General features: G+C 39.0%; 1 protein-coding gene across 1 annotated transcript in view; it reads right to left on the reverse strand.

The window, feature by feature from the left end:
• The window catches only part of garem (GRB2 associated, regulator of MAPK1), a 292,825-nt gene that overhangs the window by 194,898 nt on the left and 77,384 nt on the right, over positions 1–20,543 (reverse strand). The window contains exon 2 of the mRNA XM_039754428.1: positions 609–749. Within this exon, the coding sequence (XP_039610362.1) occupies positions 609–749 (141 nt within the window). The remainder of the gene's footprint in view (positions 1–608; positions 750–20,543) is intronic.

The raw sequence follows: 20,543 nt of genomic DNA on the forward strand, positions 1-20,543 counted from the left end.
ATATAGTGTCTTTTCATATAACTAACTAATATATAGCACCTTTCAAAACTATCTATCATTTATATAGCATCATTCAAGTCTATCTACCTGTCCATTTATTTTATAGCGCCTCTCATACCGGCCTATTGTCATTTGTCTCTGTCTGTCCTTGACAGCATTCCACTGTTTGTTTAATACAAAATCAGATTTATAAACTGTGTTAAAAGTATGCAAACACAGCATAACTAATCCAGGATATGAACATGGCAAGTAAGAACAAAAGATAGTTTAGTTACAAAAGGTCACGTCACGTCTAACACCATTAACACATTAAGCTCACATCAGGTTAAATAAAGCAGAACTTGAGAAAAAGCATATCTGCACAATCCTGATACCTACAAATGACTCAATTATCACTACATCTGCACTCTGTATTGCCTGTTCATGTAAAAAACAAAATCCTTTTTCCAGTTTTTTTTTTCTTCCCTCTCCAAATACACACTTCAAAAAAGCACTCAAAAAATGAATCTTGGCAAAAAACAACCCAACTCAGAAGTGAGAATTGCTTTGCTCTATGAGTCAGTCAACTGCCATTTCATCATTTCATTTTTTTTTTCTTGGAGACTTACCTCCATAATGCACTGGGATTTCTATTTTTGGCCCAATGACGTAATGACCCTCTTCAAGACTATGGGCAGTGATGGTCGTCCACTGCCGACAGGAGTGAAGTAAGATATAGTCATTCTCTCTGAGGCCTTCAACTGATTCCCCTGTGAAGAGAAAAGTTTTAGCTTTAGTGTTGCAAACATGTATAAAATATAATGCTTATTTAATGAATCCTAAAAAGTACAAAAGGTTTCTCTGTGCTGTATAATGGTATCTGTAAAATTTATATTTACTTATTGAGATAAGGAAACATTACTGCTAGGAATCTGTTACGGCGTTACAGCTGTATGACAACAGTAACATATAATAGACAGGATTATATCAAATTAAATGCAACAACAGGGAACGACTGCATGGTGCACTGGTTCTCAACCTGTGGGGTAACAGGGTGGTAAGTGAGGGAACAATAAAAAAAAAAAAGAGCGGTAAGCACAAGCAAAGGCAGAGTGACAGAGCGACCCTTTGACAATTCCAGTGCACAGGGCGATGAAAGAAGATGAAAAGAGGATGAAAATCTGACTACATTTTGAAGGCAAAAAAAAACTTTCATTAAACTTTTATTGAAATTCCTGAATTTGAATGACAGACAGAGGCAGATCTTTAATTCAAACTCACAGTATTGTGGGAATTGCATCTTTCCTATTGACATTCAATGCGGGGGTTTCAGGAAGTACCTCTTAATAACACTATAGCAAAAAATACACACATTTTGCACTTTTCAACCATCCGAATGGAAAATGGACATGCGGATTATACAAGACGAATTATGTGAGAATTTCTTTTTCTTTTCCCATGGACATTTTTCAGATTAGTTGCTATCATCCATAACTGGCCACCGAAGGGTTCTGTTGAGTTTGAATCCTGATTTTTCAGTGAAACAGTGAGATTGAAATTTTTGTCTCAGCCAACTAAAAACTACATGGGGTGAGTAACATATTAAAAAAATATCATTTTTGGGTGGATGACTCCTTTACACCCTCCGTACCCCCACCACTTTTAGTTTTACCTATTAACAGTTTAGCACATGACAATTTAACACCAAAAAACCATGGAGGTAGAACTCTGAAACATTCCTGGGGGTGGTACGCCAAGATTGAGCCTCATGCCTCTACAATTCAAGGTCAGGGAGAGGGGGTTGTAAATCTCGAGGAGACCTAGGTGAATCAAAAGTTTTGACTGACCAGAGAGATCACAAAAAGATTATTTTCATTTTAGATTCATAGGAAAATAAGACCTAAGTTGGAATGAAAGAACGTTTTGAGTGAATATCAGTATATCCTAGGACACAATTATACACACCATCCCAAAATCACTCATGCAAGGCCAGTTTACACTCAGAAAGCCAGTTAGGATGAGGAATAAACCTGAAGTATTTAGACAAAATACATGTGAACATAAGAATAACATTAAAGCTCCACATACTTAGCAACAAGAGCAGAAAGACAGTGTCACCATGTGGTCCGTAAATGTATCCCTTAACTGGATGGTCAGTGATAAATCACTTTGTTAGTGAAGTCATTTAGATATAGCCTATGTATTTTATCAAACACGCCTTATAAAAGAGCACAATGTCCAGTTGGGCAGCATGGTGGTGCAGTGGTAGTGCTGCTGCCTCACAGTAAGGAGACATGGGTTTGCTTCCCGGGTCCTCCCTGTGTGGAGTTTGCATGTTCTCCCCGTTTCTGTGTGGATTTCCTCTGGGTGCTCTGGTTTCCTCCCACAGTCCAAAGCCATGCAGGTTAGGTGCATTGGTGATCCTAAATTGTCCTGCGCGTGTGTCCTGCCTGGAGTTTTGTTCCTGCCTTGTGCCCTGTGCTGGCTGGGATTGGCTCCAGTAGACCCCAGTGACCCTGTGTTAGTTAGTATATAGCAGGTTGGAAACTGACTGACTGACAAAATCCAGTACGGTTGTTTGTATGTTTGTGTATTATGTGTCACTCGTTCTCATGCCACTGCAAAGTGGGGTGAGTGACACAGAATGAGTATGGTAGGACTGTGCACCACAGTGAGACATCATGGCAAGCATGGCATCTCCCTCCTTCATCCAGCACAGAAGAACAAAAGTGCCCTGATGTTAAACTTGACATTTTGTTCCTGCTTTATATTCCTCTGCTGGTTTATATAAGGCTGAAATTGCATAACTTTAATTTGCATAAGGCAAGGCTGCACAGTATATGGTGTTTTATGATTTTTTATAAATTAAAATGCTGTTCGAGACATGCATAGCTTACTTGTTTTTACTCAAGCACTGCGTGACTAAAGAGCCACATGATAAGCTCTTGAACCTCAGAACAAAGGCACCAACAGGTTAGCCAGCAGAAGCACGGGAAATTTACAAAATAAAATATCATATACGGTACTGAAGGCCTGCTGATTATACAGTAGTGCTCTGTTTCCCCTCTTCAGCAGACCCTTATGCACACAGCAGAATAAAATCAGTCTGAAACATTCATATTATAAAAGGTATTCAATAGGTCGATATCATTCTACACTCAAATTTATGACTGAGGTCTTCCATGCAGAAATATAACAAGCAGCTGATGACAGATTTATACTTGTCACACTAATCAGTGCTCCTGTCCAACAAGCTCTTAATGTGCCGTTTAAGCTTAAGTGCATTTATATACAGAGGGCTGTCAGCACAACGGCACTCTTTTTTTTTTTTACTAAGGACCTTTTTCCATACAATTAAGAACATAGTAAACATTATTATTATATACTTTTTCTTGTTCCTTCACAAACATGATACACGTGCATTTGCCATGCGAAATTGTGTTCAAAGTTAAACACTTTCTATAAATTAAAAAAAATATCTTGTCCGCTCTGACCCTTTACAATGGAAGGTATGGGGCATGGGGGAAAAGCTTAAAAACGTACCAGATACGTCCATTTCTCAAACCATTTAACCCTAACCTTAACCCTAACCACAAACTATGATGTAAAGCAAAAGTGCAGATATTTTTATACATTTATAAAAAGCAATTAACTTTAGAACACAATTTTGCCTGGTAAATGCATATAAAGCATGATTGTAAAGAAGTAGCTTTGATTTTAAATAGTGTAGAACTTATCCTTTAAGTCATTAAAATTGACATTCATCTTTGTACATATTACAGCAGAAAGTATTGGAATTGAAATTTCAGCTCTGAGACTACACATTTTAAGCACACTATAAAGCCCTAAGTGATTCTTAACAATGTTAACTTCTACTGGTGCACCATACAGTCGGTCATCGCGTACTACATTACAGCGTGGTGCTCTGGCTGCATTTCTGAGAACAGGAAGACCCTCCAGAGTATCATCAAAACGGCTCAGAGATTACTGGTACTCAGCTACCATCTTTGGAAGATATCTTTACTACCCACTGCAGGAGAAAAGCAAAGAACATCTGTAGAAATCCAAACTGCCCTGGCCATAGCATTTTTACTCCTCTACCCTCGGGCAGGCGCTTCAGAGACCCGCATGCCCGCACTACCAGGCTGAAGAACAGCTTTTACCCCAAAGCAATCAGCCTATTAAATGCACAGTGATCACTGCTCCTTCCTGTAATACACAAGCCACCAGTGACTCAAAAGAACTTCTTCGTCAAACATACATAGTCACACACTTATACATGACTCACGTGGAACTCATGACCACTGCATTGATGGTAATCTTCACTGTGACTTCATTTATTATTTCTCTGGTTATGCTTACTCTGTATATATTTGGAACTGTTGATAGTAACTGTGCTTTTCATAGTTTAATGTTTACTTAGTTTATCACCTACTCTTATATACTTTTATCTAAGGCATCTATAGGCTTGCTCCAAATGATATTTCATTGCACTATGCAGTGAAAATAAAAGGTATCTTGCATCTAAACCTCTTACCGAATGTTTGCACTTAAAGTTCATTTTGTAGCTGTCTAATCAACTGCTAGACAAATGGAGGTGGAAAAGGGAGCATCAGGTGGTACATTTTCACACAGGTTAGAGCTGCTGCAGTACCGCTCCACAAACCCGGTGTGATGGAGCTCATCCTGGCCAACACATCCAGGCTGATAGATGCCGTCTTCCCTGTAGCATGAAGGTGCCCCGGATTCCCGCAGGGCATCATGGGAAATGGAGTTCGACCTCACAGCCCTGCTGGGCGCCATCGTGTGACACTGCAGGGAGACGCAGGGATTTTTATCTTTATTTTCCCTATAGCCTGGAAGTACTCCCAAGTCACAGGACGGAAGAACATAAGTATTTGATGAAGAAAAATATGTCTTAATCTGACCGGGAAGTGCTATTGAATCACATGGACTGAAGGACAGGAGCACTTCTGGGTCAAGGAGTATATAAGGGACTATGCGAGACCCAGCAAGCTGAGCCGGAGCTGGGAGGGAGTGTAACGGAGCTGCTGGGAGAGGAGGATTGATTTATTGAATTGTATTATTGTTTATTTGTCTATTGTGGTGGATGTTGTGCTTTAGAGGCACTATATTGAAGAAGATTAAAATACTTCTTGGTGCTTTTAAACCAGTGTCTGCATCTGTCCTTTGGGTTTCACGGGGCAACAGCGCCCTCAAGTGTCCACATTTTAACACCGGGTACATACCCTGGTCCAGACAGTCTCTTTGGAATTTGCACATTCTCCTCATATTTACTTACTGCATGTTTCTGTATCTTCTTCTCAAAAACTGCATGATGAAACTGGCAAGTAAGAAATGGTGATAAACTAGTTTTCCTTGGCGCTACCATCTTGTGAGAAAAGGCACATTCATGAAATGAATGGATAGATGGAATAGAGTTTAGTAAGCAGCAGATAGCTGGAAAAGGAAGAAGTCAAAGGTGAAGCTAAAGGCTGTCTTGCCCCATGACCCCAGCCATGACTGCTTGGGATGCCTCTCTATCACAAGGTTTACTTACACAAGGCAATTTCAAAGTGACGTAACGTACACCTTGTAACATGTAGGTGCAAGCTACAATAATAAAAGGGAAGTGGCACAGGCTCAGAAAACTCATGCAAACTTTATGCAGACAGCGAGTGGTACAGAATCCTACACACTGTTTCACTGTGGGGTCTTTTGTTGTGGTTATCATGTTTAACATTTTACTAGGATTCATTCTGATTTTATTTCACTTTTGGTCTTGTACTTTATCACTATTGCAGCCTTTGGCCAAACTGACATCATTAGGCCTTGGAAGGCAGCCATACAGCAGATGGGAGAGGCATTGCCAACACAGACTGTTACCATAGCCTGACCATCCTCCAGATGGTACCTCTCACATGCCAGGAGATATGAAATTTGATGTTTTCTGATTAAAGCAAGTTCGATTGCATGGTAATGGGCTGAATCAGATTCCTATTCCTTTTATTGTCATTGCACTTAGTACAACGAAATTGCTGTAATTCTAAAGGTGCATTCACATATAATGGGCATAATTATGTTACAATACAATACAATATAATACAATGCAATAGCGTAACTAAATATTGCTCTGAGGTATATTGCACATATGAATTGAGTGAAATAATAACTTGCAAAGATTGTAAAATTGCATTGCAAGAGAGACTGTTGTTATGTTGCTCATTGTCAGTCATTATAAGTGTTTAATAGTATTCAGTTCTTGTATGGCACTGGGCTAGAAACTGTTATTAAAACTGTTAGTTTGTAATTGGATGGACCTAAACTGCCTGCCAGGGGGCCGCAACTCAAACAGGTGATGTCCACGCTGGGAAGGGTCTTTCATGATGTTGGCTGCTCTGTTGAGGCAGTGAGAGCTGAAGAGTTCCCCCAAAGAGGGCAGTGTGCAGCCAATAATTTTCTGGACAGAGTTTATGATCCTTTGAGGGGCTCTCCTGCCTGCCAATGAGCTGCTGGCATACCAAATAGAAATGCAGTATGGCAGCACACTCTCAGTGGAGCAGCGGTAAAAGGACACCAGCAGCTTTTCCTTCAGGTTGTTTTTTCTGAGGATCTTCATAGTGTCTGCTGTGCCTTCTTGACTGCCACTGTGGCGTTTATGGACCAGGTGAGATCTTCTGCAATGTGTATCCCCAGAAGCATGAAGGCAGGAACTCTTTCCACACAACCTCCATTGATGTATACTGAATTGTGGTTTGTGCTGAGCCTTCAGATGTCTATTATAAGTTCTTTTGTTTTGGTAAAATTCAGGGTGAGGTTGTTCTCAGTGCACCTTACAGTCAGTCTTTGGACCTCATTCCTATAGGCTATCTCATCTCCTCTTGAAAGTAGTCTAATCACAGTCATGTCATCAGCAAACTTAATGATGGTGTTGGTGGAATGAGAGGGTACGTAGTCATAGGTATAGAATGCATAATGAAGAGGGCTCTGCACACAGCCTTGTGGGACACTGGTGTTCAGTGTGAGGGTGGAGGAGAAGTAGAGGCCTAATCTAACCATGTGAGGGCGGTTAGCCAGAGAATCTTTGATCCAGTGGCAGACATATTGTGAAAGTCCCAAGCCAGCAAGTTTTGTGACCAGTCTACCTGGGATAACTGTATTAAAAGCCGAGACTGAAGTCTCCAAAGAGCATCCTCACATAACTCCCCTGCTGCTCAAGATGGGAGAATGCAGTATGCAAGGCTGTGGAGATGGCATCATCTCTGGACCCGTTTGCTCTAAAAGTATAATGGTGTGGATCCTTGGTAATTGGAAGGGTGACTTTGATGTGTCGTAGGACCAGTTGTTCAAAGTGCTTCATAATAACTGGAGTGAGTGCCACCGGACGGTTATCATTGAGACTGCTCATGACAGTTTTTTTTAGCAGCAGAATGATTGTGGTAGACTTCAGGCAAGATGGAATGATGGACTTAAGACAGGGAGAGACTGAAGATCTTTGTGAAGACCCCAGAGATTTGATCTGCACATTCTTTTAGTACCCATCCTGTCACTCTATCAGAACCAGCACCCTTTCTTGAGTTGATCATTTGAGCCAGCAAGACATGAGTGTTTTAGTAATATCACTTCACAAATGTTTACTTAACAAGAAATTTTTACAAGTTACACTGCACCTTATTTGTTACAAGTTATTTTTTCTTACACTTTCAGAGGTAAATGTTAACCGATGGTGCACTTAAAAGTGGCATGTACTCACTAAATGGTGAGTTCTTTAAAACACATTCTGTGAACTGTACTTCCATATTCCAAACCCACACACTCCAAATAAAATATAATTAGGTAATGTACAATTACAATTATCTACTTAATAAAGCAGATAATACCATTAACTTTTACAATTAAGCATCATCTAAGTATAATTATCCTTAGAATGAATCATTCCAAAAAGAATTTCACCATTCATCCATTTTCTGAACCCACTCATTCCAATTAATCACTATACTTTACTACTTATCTATATATTAATAAACATATAATTAAGTATATTTAAAATTCTATTTATCCATATTAAGCTAATACATTTTCCTCTTAGTTATATATGTAATTAAACATTATCTGTATTTAAATATTATAACATTTGATGTAGGCACATTTATACTCAATTTCCGTTTATAAATCACATTCTTTTTGTGATTGTCCGTATGTCAACATGCCTCAAAACTGACATCGAAGCTGACTTGTGCGTTAATGGAATATCACTGCTTACAAGTAGCTAAAGCAGCTTCACTCTCCCTAAGTGCCCTTATTGCAATATGAGTGCTGTTCAAATGCTCCGATTACATTAGTAAAAACCACACACTGCTGCAAATTGCCTTTTTATGTTTTATATATATAACCCAACACAATATGAAAGTGAATGTAGCACCTTGTCAGTTGATGGTTTCCAGCATTGTGGGCATGATGGAGTGATGGCTTGCTAGGATATACTGTAGCTGACCTGTCGAGCAGTTTCCCCTGACACGTGATAACAGATAGCCGACTTAAACTGATGAATAACCAAAAAAGTTCTTTGATGCAAATACCCAGCATTGGCCATCTTAAAAAGGAACTACAAAGGGAAATACAATAGAGTCTATACATCTCATTCACCACTTTTGAGGTGTAATAAGTTTGTCACATTAACACACATTATAATAATGACTCAGTGATATGAATTATTGCATGTGTTAGTCATTATTTAGCTGGTTTGGCTGCACTTCCCTACTTTATCACGTATGTGCCCGGGATATCTCATTATGTGCAGTATATGCATATATTACAAAATCCAACATAAATGAAATCTGAAATATTTCTGGCCCCACACATTGTATCAGCCATTTTTAATATCCATATAATTAAACAATAATTTTGACACTGCATTCACGTATTTTTTCTTAACATAAAGAACTAGAGACATAGAACAGGTGACCAAGTAACGAAGGTGGACAGCAGGACTTTGGAGAACTTCAAGTATCAACTCAGTGTTATTTTGCTGTATTTAAGTGAATGGGACTAGCAAGTTTGAGAGGCTGAATGGTGAGTTTGTGTCTAAACTGTGCTAACGTTCTGAAGTATTATCTAATTGTATGTATCCACATAATAAATGATTAGCCAAGTAAGTATTCCAACAAGCATCCATATATTTTCTGAGCAATGATTATTCCAGTTCATGGCTGCACAAGGTGGAAGAAGTAACAAATGCTGCACAGACCACTGTCCATCACTGAGCACGCTCATTCCCATTAACACTCGACTAATTACGAGTCATCAGGTAAGAAAAAGCATATGTGAGGAAATCTGGGGTATTCAGAGAAAAATCTACAGGGACATGGGGAAAATAAGCAAAATCCACACAGGAGATGCCCAGGCCATGAATCACTCTCAGTCTCATGGAGCTTTGAAGCTGCCACTCGGCAGTTCCAACTATTATGCTAAGACTGTTAAAAATATTTTGTAAGTTGCTTTTGGATGAAAGCATCTGCCAAGCAAATAAATGTATATGTAAATAGAAGAGCTGTCCAATTTGTCGTACATAAACCTGGGTAACACGCTATCAAAACTTTACTTAGCAGAACAAGATTAAGTGGAGGATAAACAAAATGTCAGGTAATGACCTGTTTTGACTCCACATTTCACTGTAACTGCTGAAGAGGACAAGTGAACATGATGAGGCCAAGAAGTCCTGCACAATTTACTCTGGCAGCATCTTGATGCGGCAGGAGGGCACTTCTGCCATCCTAAACTGGTAATGATGTAGCCTGTATTGATCGTCCAGAAAAGTGCTTTTTCAGCAAAAAAGAAAAGTCTTCTGTAGTTTATTTGCATAAATTATTCACTTTATTGTCTCTTTTTATTATATGCCCTCTACCCAACAGGTTCATTTTAAATGGACCATCTGTATGTTTTTGTGCTTTTTTACAGTTTGAAAATGCAATATATGCTGCACTTCTTGCTAACCTATATCAAAAAAAAAAAAATCACCTTAGGAAAATAAAATGAAAAAGTAAGTATTTGGCAAAGAGGGACTGCCCCTAATGTGTCAGTTTCCTATCACCTATGATCTTTGCAGTGGGAACTTCAAAAGAATCAATTCTCCTGTTGAAATCAGCACCTACAGATAAACAAAAGCAGGTCTGACTTGCCAGTCAGCGGCTAAGCATGTTTTTGTCAGTAGGAAGGAGCTTGATCAAAGGCACGAAAATACGGCGAAGATGGCACGTCAGCTAAGAATCGCAACGAGGTGTTAAAAGTGGTGAGGCAGCAGTATGAGCACAAAAAGTAAAATCAACAAATAAGAAAATGTACATGTGGCATAACATTCACGTGCATTCATGGACTTGGTTAGCTGGTTAGAATGGAGGAACATTTTATAAATTGTCTAGTCAATTCATTTAAGAGTTTGTTGTCATAATTTTGTTTATTATATTATTTTTGTAGCGGTGAGTCATTTTTAAAAATAACAGTGACAAAAGAATGTGATTCCATGCATTAAGAGTGTACATAAATTATACAATATTACCAGATGGATGAAATTCATAGACTGCAGATCGACTCAAGTGGTGAACAGATTCACATGCTGTTGTTCATTGGATGTGGAGGGTCAGTGGATATTTTAAGTTTACAGTTCTTAAACATCTTTTTTTTTTTCAAAACTAGGGAGCTCAGCCCCCTGCTTGCTTCACTCGCCAAACCCTCGCCTGTGCTAGGCACCGTTGTGAAGAGGGGAGCTGAACAAACCCCCAAGGAGACGCGGTCGCTACTGCGAAACCCTTCTTAAATGGTGATACAATGGGAAACAAATAACAGTTGTTTTTTTACCTCCTCTTTGCTCGATCAGCTGCTGGCTTGGTGCTGCTGCCGTGCCACGTGATCTGCACCTCGTGCTACGCTTCGAACGTTTAAAAGCCTGTACAGCAGCTGTCCTTTTGTCTCACTGCCTTGTCTCTCTTCTCCACCAGACATCCTCAAACACTATGCAATCTCTTTTCACTGTTCTGTTATTTCACCAAGTAATATTTTCCATTTGTTTGCACTAATGTGATCTTTACTATCATTTTTTTGAGACTTTCAAATTTTCCTACTTCCTTTATCTCTAACCTGCTCTGCATGTGTATTGCGCCAATGTTTTTGAATTCTTTACGATGGAGTGGTTAAATCTCTTGGCACAAAGTCTAGTCTCGCGGGATGTGAAAGTGTCTTCCTGAGAAGGTCATGTCTTACCTCTCTCAACAGTTCTCGTGTCGTCCCAAGTTTTTTTTATATAATAGAGAGAAAGTATCCAATGTAGATTTAAAAGCTGTGCTGAAGTCTCAAACTAAATGTTGTCGGCTGCATCCGAACATGATAGATAAGGGATCATTGTGGCGCTGTGCTAATAAATTATATTGTCAGAGATATACTTAATCGTTATAATCTTTGGATGAGGTTGTTTTTAAAATAACAGAAGTACTGAGTACACAATTAAGTCATTGTAGCTTAAAATGTCACTGAACAATCTTTAATGCATTTCTAAGTGAAGTTGCTTTTTTTTACTGTTACAGACATGAACATCATGTCACTTACCCCTAAGATATCAAGGAGTAGGAGAAGTGAGCTGCTGTGACTAAGGTTACACACAAGATAGTGCACAGCCACAAGGATGAGCACAGGTTAAAGCACAGGAAGAGGACAGGCTATTAGCATATAAAGAGATCTCTCTCTATATTCGCACAGTAGGGGATGGTACTTACCTTGTACAAAGAAGAATAAATAAAGAAAACCATTATCACAGTATTGAATAATTAAAGAATACCATTATTTGAGAATTAAAATACACATCCAATGCCATACCTATTCCAATATGTTAACACTCAGTCATCCAAACCTACTTATACATGACTCCATCACACCCTGCTGTCCTGCAGTGAGACGAGTGTGTTGCAGAACATACAACTGCTGGTGTTTCAATGTGGTGCCATCAGGAGTGGCTGCCAAAGGAGTACAACATTTTTTTAAAATATATAAGTTGGAGTAACTGCTTTTGAGGTAAAGTTGAAAAAAAAATCTTGGTCACACAGAGTGTTTGCCTATTTTAAGACAGATGAGTTCACAAATTCACTAACACTTTTGTGTTGTGGGAGCCAACTTGTTTCATGCAGGCATGCAGGCAGGCAGGCAGACAGACATGGCTACTTCAGTAGGTGCTTCTCACATTATATTGGAACACACCCAAAAATGCAGTGAGATATCTATGTCTTTAATTTGATAAATATTTGCTGTTAAGGATTTTATACAGTAAGTGGGGTCTCAATTAGCACTAAGTTGAGATGGCACAAATTAATTATTTAAAATTACTGTACTTAATTTTACTTTCAACATTGGTCTGTACAGAAGGAGAGTTTATAGATTTCTGTTAATCTACACACTATTGAATCTGCGTAATACAGTTCAGGGTTATGAGGGTGTAAATCAAGAAAGGGGAAGTAGAACATAAAAGTGTTGAGTCTGTCCGATATAAAAAAAGTGAAAAAAATTAAACGTAAAGTCCAAAAACAATAATCAGATATTTATAGTGCTACAATGCCTAGGCTTTTCCAGCTCTCCCTAATTCTGCTCTTTTCTTCATTTAACGTAGGGAGTTCCATCTTTATTAGAAATGGTTTGACCTGGGACAGAAGTGGTGGGACCTCCTAGTGAAAAATGGGGGTAACGTCAAAGCTCATTGCAGGACTCGTCCCCTCTTCTGCAGATGATTAAGATATTGGTGGCCACATGTCCTCAAGTGCTTGTAACGAAGGTGTTACCTTACCAAAGCCTGTTAAGTGCTCCCTGTGTGCATGAGTGCAACAAGAGTGAAATGCTAACCTAGCAGCAAAGCATCAACAATAGACAGAGCGATGAGAATTATTATCAGTATTCAAATTGCAACATTTATATTCTAAATGAAATAATCAGTGCATTCATATAGTCGACACACTATATGAGTGTGTATGTTAGTGAACTGTAACCTGGCAGAAAGCAAAGCAGAGTGGAGTGTCAGTCCTTCACAAAACACACTTATGTACACATCCACAGCCTAACCTGCAGGCCATTAACATTTGGGAAGAAGACCATAATTACCCTGAGACCACAAAGGCACATGGTGTGGGATTCAAATCCAGGACTTTTGGGAGTGGTAACCACTGTACTACCATTCTACTTAAAGCCAATATTTCCTGCCTTGATTAACTATAGCACACATTTGACTAGAACTATGAGGAGCAAAGCAACAAGACAGAATCATGAATTGTGGAAACAAAATATGATTGTTTAGAGTAAAAGAGAGCAGAGGGTAGTATGGCAGAGTCAAGTTCAAATTTTTTTGTCATGTGAGGATACTAAAATATTAATTCTTACTTGCAGGTCTTCCACATTGCAGTAGTATAGGGTGGTCCAGATCTAATTATGCAATTTTCATTATACTATAACTTATTAAATTTATTACATAGTAAATCACCCGAAAAATCCCAGACCATCGAGAAGTGTGTGAACTGACAACATGAAGGATCGTCTTTGCGGTAAATTGGAATAATCCCCACATAAATCAAAATCATCCAGTCGATCTGAATCTGCATAACTAGATCTGGACCACCCTGTAGAATTATAACAGGGCTCTGTTTTAATGGGTGATACTCCCATTATGCACCGTCCCAAATGGGCTCCTGAGATACAAACTCAGGTCCATGTCCAAAGTAGTGTTAAGAAGCCAATTGTCTTAGCCAGCCGAGCCAAAGGAGAACTCCATTGGTCCAAGTGACTAACCAGACTTCTGACAGTGAGGATGTCTACTACTTCAGCAGGCTAGTAACATTTAGGCTTTGCTTCACAATGCCAACAACAGAAAACGAACAGAAGATCTAATATTAAAAAACACGTCTGACAAGAGATGCAAGAAACACTCATGCAGTGGTCAGTATGAGGGGCTGTTGAGTAGGCTTAGAACCCAAAACTGTTCCCTAATGCATAATGAAAAATTTCAGAATGCCAAAAAAGAACAAGTGGTACTTAGCCTTAATTAAAGCATCACCACCAACCCCATGAACAGGCTTAGTGGAGGAAACTAAAGAGGGCTGTTAAACAATTTTGGTTTTCCTTAGTCATTTCTGAACAACGCAATCTGGCCCATACAACAATAATTTACCTCAGACTAAAATCAGGCATGTTTTGAAAAGTATAAAGATCAAAGGTTACAGTTTGAAATTTGTGAAATGATAAAGTAGGTTGATTCGTTGAAGAATTATTTTGTATTAACCACATGCTGCTCATAAGTGTCACTGGATGAGTTGTGCAGATGCAGTTCTGCTGTAGATGAATCAATGCATTTCTTCACATACCGCATTAATGCCTTCTATTTACAATATTGATATTTTGCTATTTTTAGCATTCCTAATCTCAGTACAGCTGGGAGGCGCAATAGCTGCTCAATAACACAACACAGTGATGATTTCAATTGTGAAGTCTTTAGGAGAGATGAAAAACGGCCAAGCCAAAAGTGCCTCATCATTGTGGAAAGTGGCCTTGGCTTCTCAGGATTAAAAGAACACATTACAAATGGAACTAATTATTCCACGAAACAAGAAAATTGATTATACATTTAAGTCCGCAACTTTAACAATATGTAATAGATCACATTGTGCGCACAGTATGCGCTTTTTTAAACCAACAGTCTGCATGTTATCGATATCAGCAGAATGAAAATAAAATTCTAAATGGTAAACAGTTCTAAAAATATGGTCATGGGAAGAGGGAAGAATCATAGCAGGACGTCTTGTTGGTCTCCCCTCACCAAACCTAGTAGTATAGAAAGACATTTAAAAGAAGTGCAGCGAGTATCACTATAAGTAATAAGCACAGAGAAGTCAGACCTGGACCGCACACGGCCACATTGTGGGATTAATCACAAAAACAAAGAGTCTAATATGTCTGACTACCACCTCCAAATCCACTCTCTTCTAATTTCACTTAAACTCTTGGCAACTTTTTTGGTAAAAAATGTCAGTTTGTTACGGAACGAAGACTCCAAGAAAAACATCAAGAACTCCAGTACTTTTGAGTTGTATTTGCTTATTATGCTGGTCATTAAAATATCCATCCATCCATTATCCTAACTACAGAGTCACGGGGGTCTGCTGGAGCCAACACAGGGTGCAAGGCAGGAAACAAACCCTGGGCAGGGCACGCACACACACCCACACACCAAGCACACCCTAGGGACAATGTAGAATCGCCAATGCACCTAACCTGCATGTCTTTGGACTGTGGGAGGAAACCCACGCAGACACGGGGAGAACAAGCAAACTCCATGCAGGGAGGACCCGGGAAGCAAACCCAGGTCTCCTAACTGCAAGGCAGCTGCGCTACCCACTGCTCCACCATGCCACCCTCGGTATAATATCATATGAATTAATCAATTTTGTTAATACAGTTTTGCTTTGTAAATGAAAATGACTATTTGCTAAACTAATCTAGTTTTTCAGTAGCTGTTCTGTTATCTGTTTTTCTCTTATCTGTCGTAGCCTCAGTCCTGATGGATAAATTAGGTTTTACTGTGTGTGTATATATATTACCTATACCTATACCTTATATATATTTGTTACCTGTAACAATGGGAAAATGTGACTAGAATGTTAGTTTTTTATAAATCAGGACTACAGTTGGCAACTGTTTAATAAATGAGCATGTGAATCAGTCCTTCCATTCAGTACATATGCACTTTATATCTACTCTATATATATAAAATCTTAAGCCTAAAAGTGCAACGGTAACGTTTTTATGTCACATTTTTTGTCACACTTTAAATTGGGCTTATTTTAAAACCTATAAATATATGTTTGGTATCATTCTTTTCAGAATTTATCAAACTTTAATGTGATGTTGTTAGATTTTCAAATTCTTATTATGTTTTTAAATTATAAACTAAAAAATATCAAGAACTCACGTCCCGCGAGACAGGGCTTTGTGCTAAAAGATTTAACCATGCACGGGGCCGGAAATAAAAGACATAGAGGAGGACAGCTGCTGTACAGGCTTTTAAATGTTCGAAGCACCATGCGAGATGCAGATCACACAGAACGGCAGCAGCAGCAAGCCAGCAGCTGATCGAGCAAACAGGAGGTAAAAATAAACTTTTTGTTTCCCATTGTATCACTGTTTATTAACAGGGGGTTTCGGAGGAGTGACCACGTCTCCTTGTGGTGCGTTCAGCCCCCCTCTTCACAACACAAGTGGCAGAGATGTGAAGTGGCTGGCGCGTAGCAAGCAGGAGGTACCCCCCTGCCTGCCTGCCCTGACCTGCCCGCCTGTCAATCAATCAATCAATCAATCACAGTATTCATCTTTGCCTGTGATGCTCCTGTGGGACAGAAAGCTCACCTGTGCACTGATAACTAAGTTGCACAGCATATATTATGATTTCAGTGTGCACACTGTATTCAGTATTCCAAGATGGGGTGCATGGACTCTACTGCTGGTGCCTCAGAAGAACAATCACACTAGTGCTTGTAAAGTCCTAAAAGCAATAGCATATAAGAAACAATGAAAGGGTGCTCATGCCACGTTTGTCGCTTTAAACAGTACTTTAAAATGAGGCATACTTTGTAAATTGCCTGTTATACCTCTGTGTCCTACATGTACCACAGATTCTGCAGTTTCAACATGGGGTGTTCACAGTTTACAGCTGCTCCAGAGCAAGATGATAATAATTAGACAGAGGAGATATGTGCTGTTGTTTTTAAATATTTTTTCATTTTCTGTAAAAGTTACAATAGATAGATAGATAGATAGATAGATAGATAGATAGATAGATAGGATAGATACTTTATTAATCCCAAGGGGGAAATTCACATAATCCAGCAGCAGTATACCGATACAAAAAAACAACAATATTAAATTAAATTACAATAATATGTAATACTATCATAGGTTTAAGCATTTTATGTTGAGTTGAGTTTAGCTAGATAATGCCCATAATTATGCTTTCAACAAGATCAATGCAGCCATTTCTTGCTCTTCCCTGGACAGCAAAGATGCCAGGATTCCTGGTCATTCAGAATTCAGACAGGAGGTACTGAGACATTATGACTGGTCAATTAGCACTAAGGCAACAAGTTAACATTTGCCCAGATTTCAATCTGTAATTTAATTCACTAATGGGTCATGAAAATATGCTAATTTAGCCTGGCATGTGGCAGCCTTTCACTGCATTATGGTGGCTGTGAAATCTCAGTAGCCATGCAATTTCTCTCTCGCATTCTCTTCCTTTTTTTACCACAGCATGTCAACAGATAGTCCGCTTTACTAAATGAAATACATCTCTCTGTTGTGAGAAGAAAGCTGAGCAGCAGTGTAGTGGAAATATGTCAGTTTATCTGATATGGGTTGTTACTTTATGCAAACTGAATCAAGATGAGAGCTGTCTTGTGGCTGAAGTAATTTCACCAACGCAGACTTCTCTACATGCCCAGCTTTCAATGCTTTATCTACAAGATGAAAATATCAAAGACAAAAATTACAAGAATAAAAGAAAATAAATATGAGATGGCCAATACACATGAGAAGTGCCATTCACTACTGGATAAGATCATCTTTGACTTTTAGAATTCTAAAAACTTGAGCCCAGACTCTACCAGTGACCTCTGTGCAAGTAAAATGTTAATTCAGAATATGCACTCATCGCCCTCCATTGAACAGAATATATGTTAGGTTAATGACTATACTTTCTAATGTAAAGGTTAGTATGGATGGGTGACCAGAATAATGGAAGGGCAGTTTCAGGGCTGCACACCCTATTGAGGTCCTTCGGAGCCCCTGGATGGAGCTAATGGGAGACTGCATCCCTGTTCTCTGTCTCACCTGGAAGTACTTCTGTGCACTGGCATAGGGGAAGCCCCTACAATCCTCAGGAAGCAAAGAGGCCTCCAGTTCTAAAGGCTCCTTATAATATATAAAAATATATATAAAATATATATTTTATTTTTTAAAATGGAAATAAATAGTTGTGTATTTTCTGGGTAAACAAAACAGTGAGAAACTGGTTTGACGTATCTTATGATGTCACTGGCAACAGATGCTTGGGTGCTATCATATTTGAAATCTATGTAATTTAGCTTGTATGCAATGAAAAGTTCCATTGTGAAAAGAAAAAGAAAATATCTAAGTGGTGCTCAGAAAAGTGCTAGCAAGTACTGGCACAACAAACCATTACCGAACTGTACCAAAGATAACATCTATGTGTAAATGATTTGTGGAAAAGGGAAATGCAAACCAGTGTCGTCAATGGAACAGATCACATCAGGTATATATCGGGGTTGTGGTAAGCGTGACAAAAAAGGCTTCTTCTCCTTCTCCTCATTGTACACCTCTACTCGCTGTAGACAATAACAAGCCTATTAACAGAAAACTTAGGTAGATAAAATAATATTCTCTATTTGAAAATAACAAGTACAAAAGTCTCAATCTTTCAATGATTTTATTGTAAAGAACACTGAGATGGAAAGACTGAGGCACACGGGTACATTTATTTAATTATAGCAAAGCAAGTTTAACATCCCTGGTCAATCTTTCCTGCTGTGGTAAGCCATGGGAAATTCTTCATAAAACAACAAGTACACACTTGACACTGCTGGACTTGCACTTGTGGTCCATCACAAGCACAGCCCTGAATGTTTCACTGTCCTTTCCACTGTCACCCTGTCCCTCTGTGACCCACCAGCTGCTATCTTTTATATGAGGCTGCTATTTATTCTCTCCTCTGAAAGTAGTCATTTTTGTTTTTCTCAAGCCTTCATGTACCTTGCGGAAGGTAGTGCTCAGTGTACCTATGTGACAAGTCATTGTCAGCCAGGCATCCTGCCCCGGCCCTTCCTCAAGGCAATATTCTGGCCACTACACTACGTTAACAATATAGCCATTTTCCTTCTTAAGTGAAACTATTGGCTAAGCACAGGACAGGTTTATTTTTTAAAAGTGTAAAAAAAAAAGTTGATTTAAATGGTTTCTAACATCAGTGGGGAGGCAGGTGGGTTTCAAATAAATGCTATTTTTCAGGTGTGAACCCCACCTCCACAATTCTGTGATAAACTGACTCCAGGTCTGGCTTTAAAAGCAGCTTTCCACTGGGTGAGGAGTCGAGTAGGAAAATGCTTACCCGAAGTGGAGAAGAAGCAGGAAAAGATGAAGAAGAAGCACAAAATAAGTATTATGCTTGTGGGGGAAAACAAAAAAGGTGTTTGTAGACTATAGACTCGTGTTTAATAGCTCTGAGTTTGAAGGGCAGGACATCCCCTATCAGTAACATATTTTCTTTGTTATGTGGATGTCTGCTTTTTATTGTAAAGCCAACTTATTCAAATGGTGGCCCGCAGGCCCTAGAAGCAACCTCTGAGAGACTCAGCCTCAGAAAAAACGAGAAAACCACATTTCGTGAGTCTTCTGAAATTCCTGAAGTAGTACAGACCATAACAATACTCTGCGTAGCCTAACAACATTAACCCACAATGCAGTGCATTATTGAGTGTCTAGATGTAGTGGTTACCATAGACATATATAGATAGAAACCGCATTCACTGTGTTGCACAGTCGACACAATATGTCAGCACGTCCGCCCTATTGCGAGTGGCAAAAGTGCTATTTAAACTAATACTGGTAGACGTGGAAACCGAGTTTTCTGGTGGAAACTGAGTTTTCTGATGAAAAAACAATAACGTTTAAAACAGTATCGTTTACATACAACAGATTTTAGCGAATCGTTTAAATGCAATTACTGTATTTATATCCATTTATACACTAATAATGGCAATTATTAAATAATAATAATAATTATTATTATTATTATTAAATAATTCTTCCCATATAAGTGACATTTCTCGGACTGCCTTCTTCCATCTCTGAAACATTTCTAGACTTTGTCCTGTTCTTACGCAACACAGTACTGAAGTATTGGTTAATGCCCTAGTCACGTCACATATAGATTACAGTAATCCCTCCTTGATCGCGGGGTTGCGTTCCAGAACCCCCCACGATAGATGAAACTCCGTGAAGTAGAAACCATATGTTTGTATGGTTATTTTTATATATTTTAAGCCCTTATAAACTCCCACACTGTTAACATTATTAGACCCCTCTAGACATGAAATAACACCCTTTAATCAAAAGTGTAAACTGTGCTCCATGACAAGACATAGATGACACTTCTTTCTCACAATTAAAAGAATGCAAATATATCTTCTATTCAAAGAAATGCGTGTCAGGAGCAGAGATTGTCAGAGAGAGAGAGAGCGCGAGAGAAAAGCAAACAATCAAAAAATCAATACGTGCTTTTGGGCTTTTAAGTATGCCGAAGCACCGCAATAAAGCGGCATCTTTTAGAGGAGCGTCCGTATCTTCTAGGCAAACAGGCTCTGTGCAAACAGCCCCTCTGCTCACACCCCCTCTGTCGGGCGCAGAGCATGTCAGAGAGAGTGAGAGAGACAGAGAAAAGCAAACAATCAAGCACCGCGTGGGAAGCATATCGT

This window comes from Polypterus senegalus, chromosome 5 (assembly GCF_016835505.1).
Source record: "Polypterus senegalus isolate Bchr_013 chromosome 5, ASM1683550v1, whole genome shotgun sequence".
In the NCBI taxonomy this organism is placed as follows: Eukaryota; Metazoa; Chordata; class Cladistia; order Polypteriformes; family Polypteridae; genus Polypterus; species Polypterus senegalus.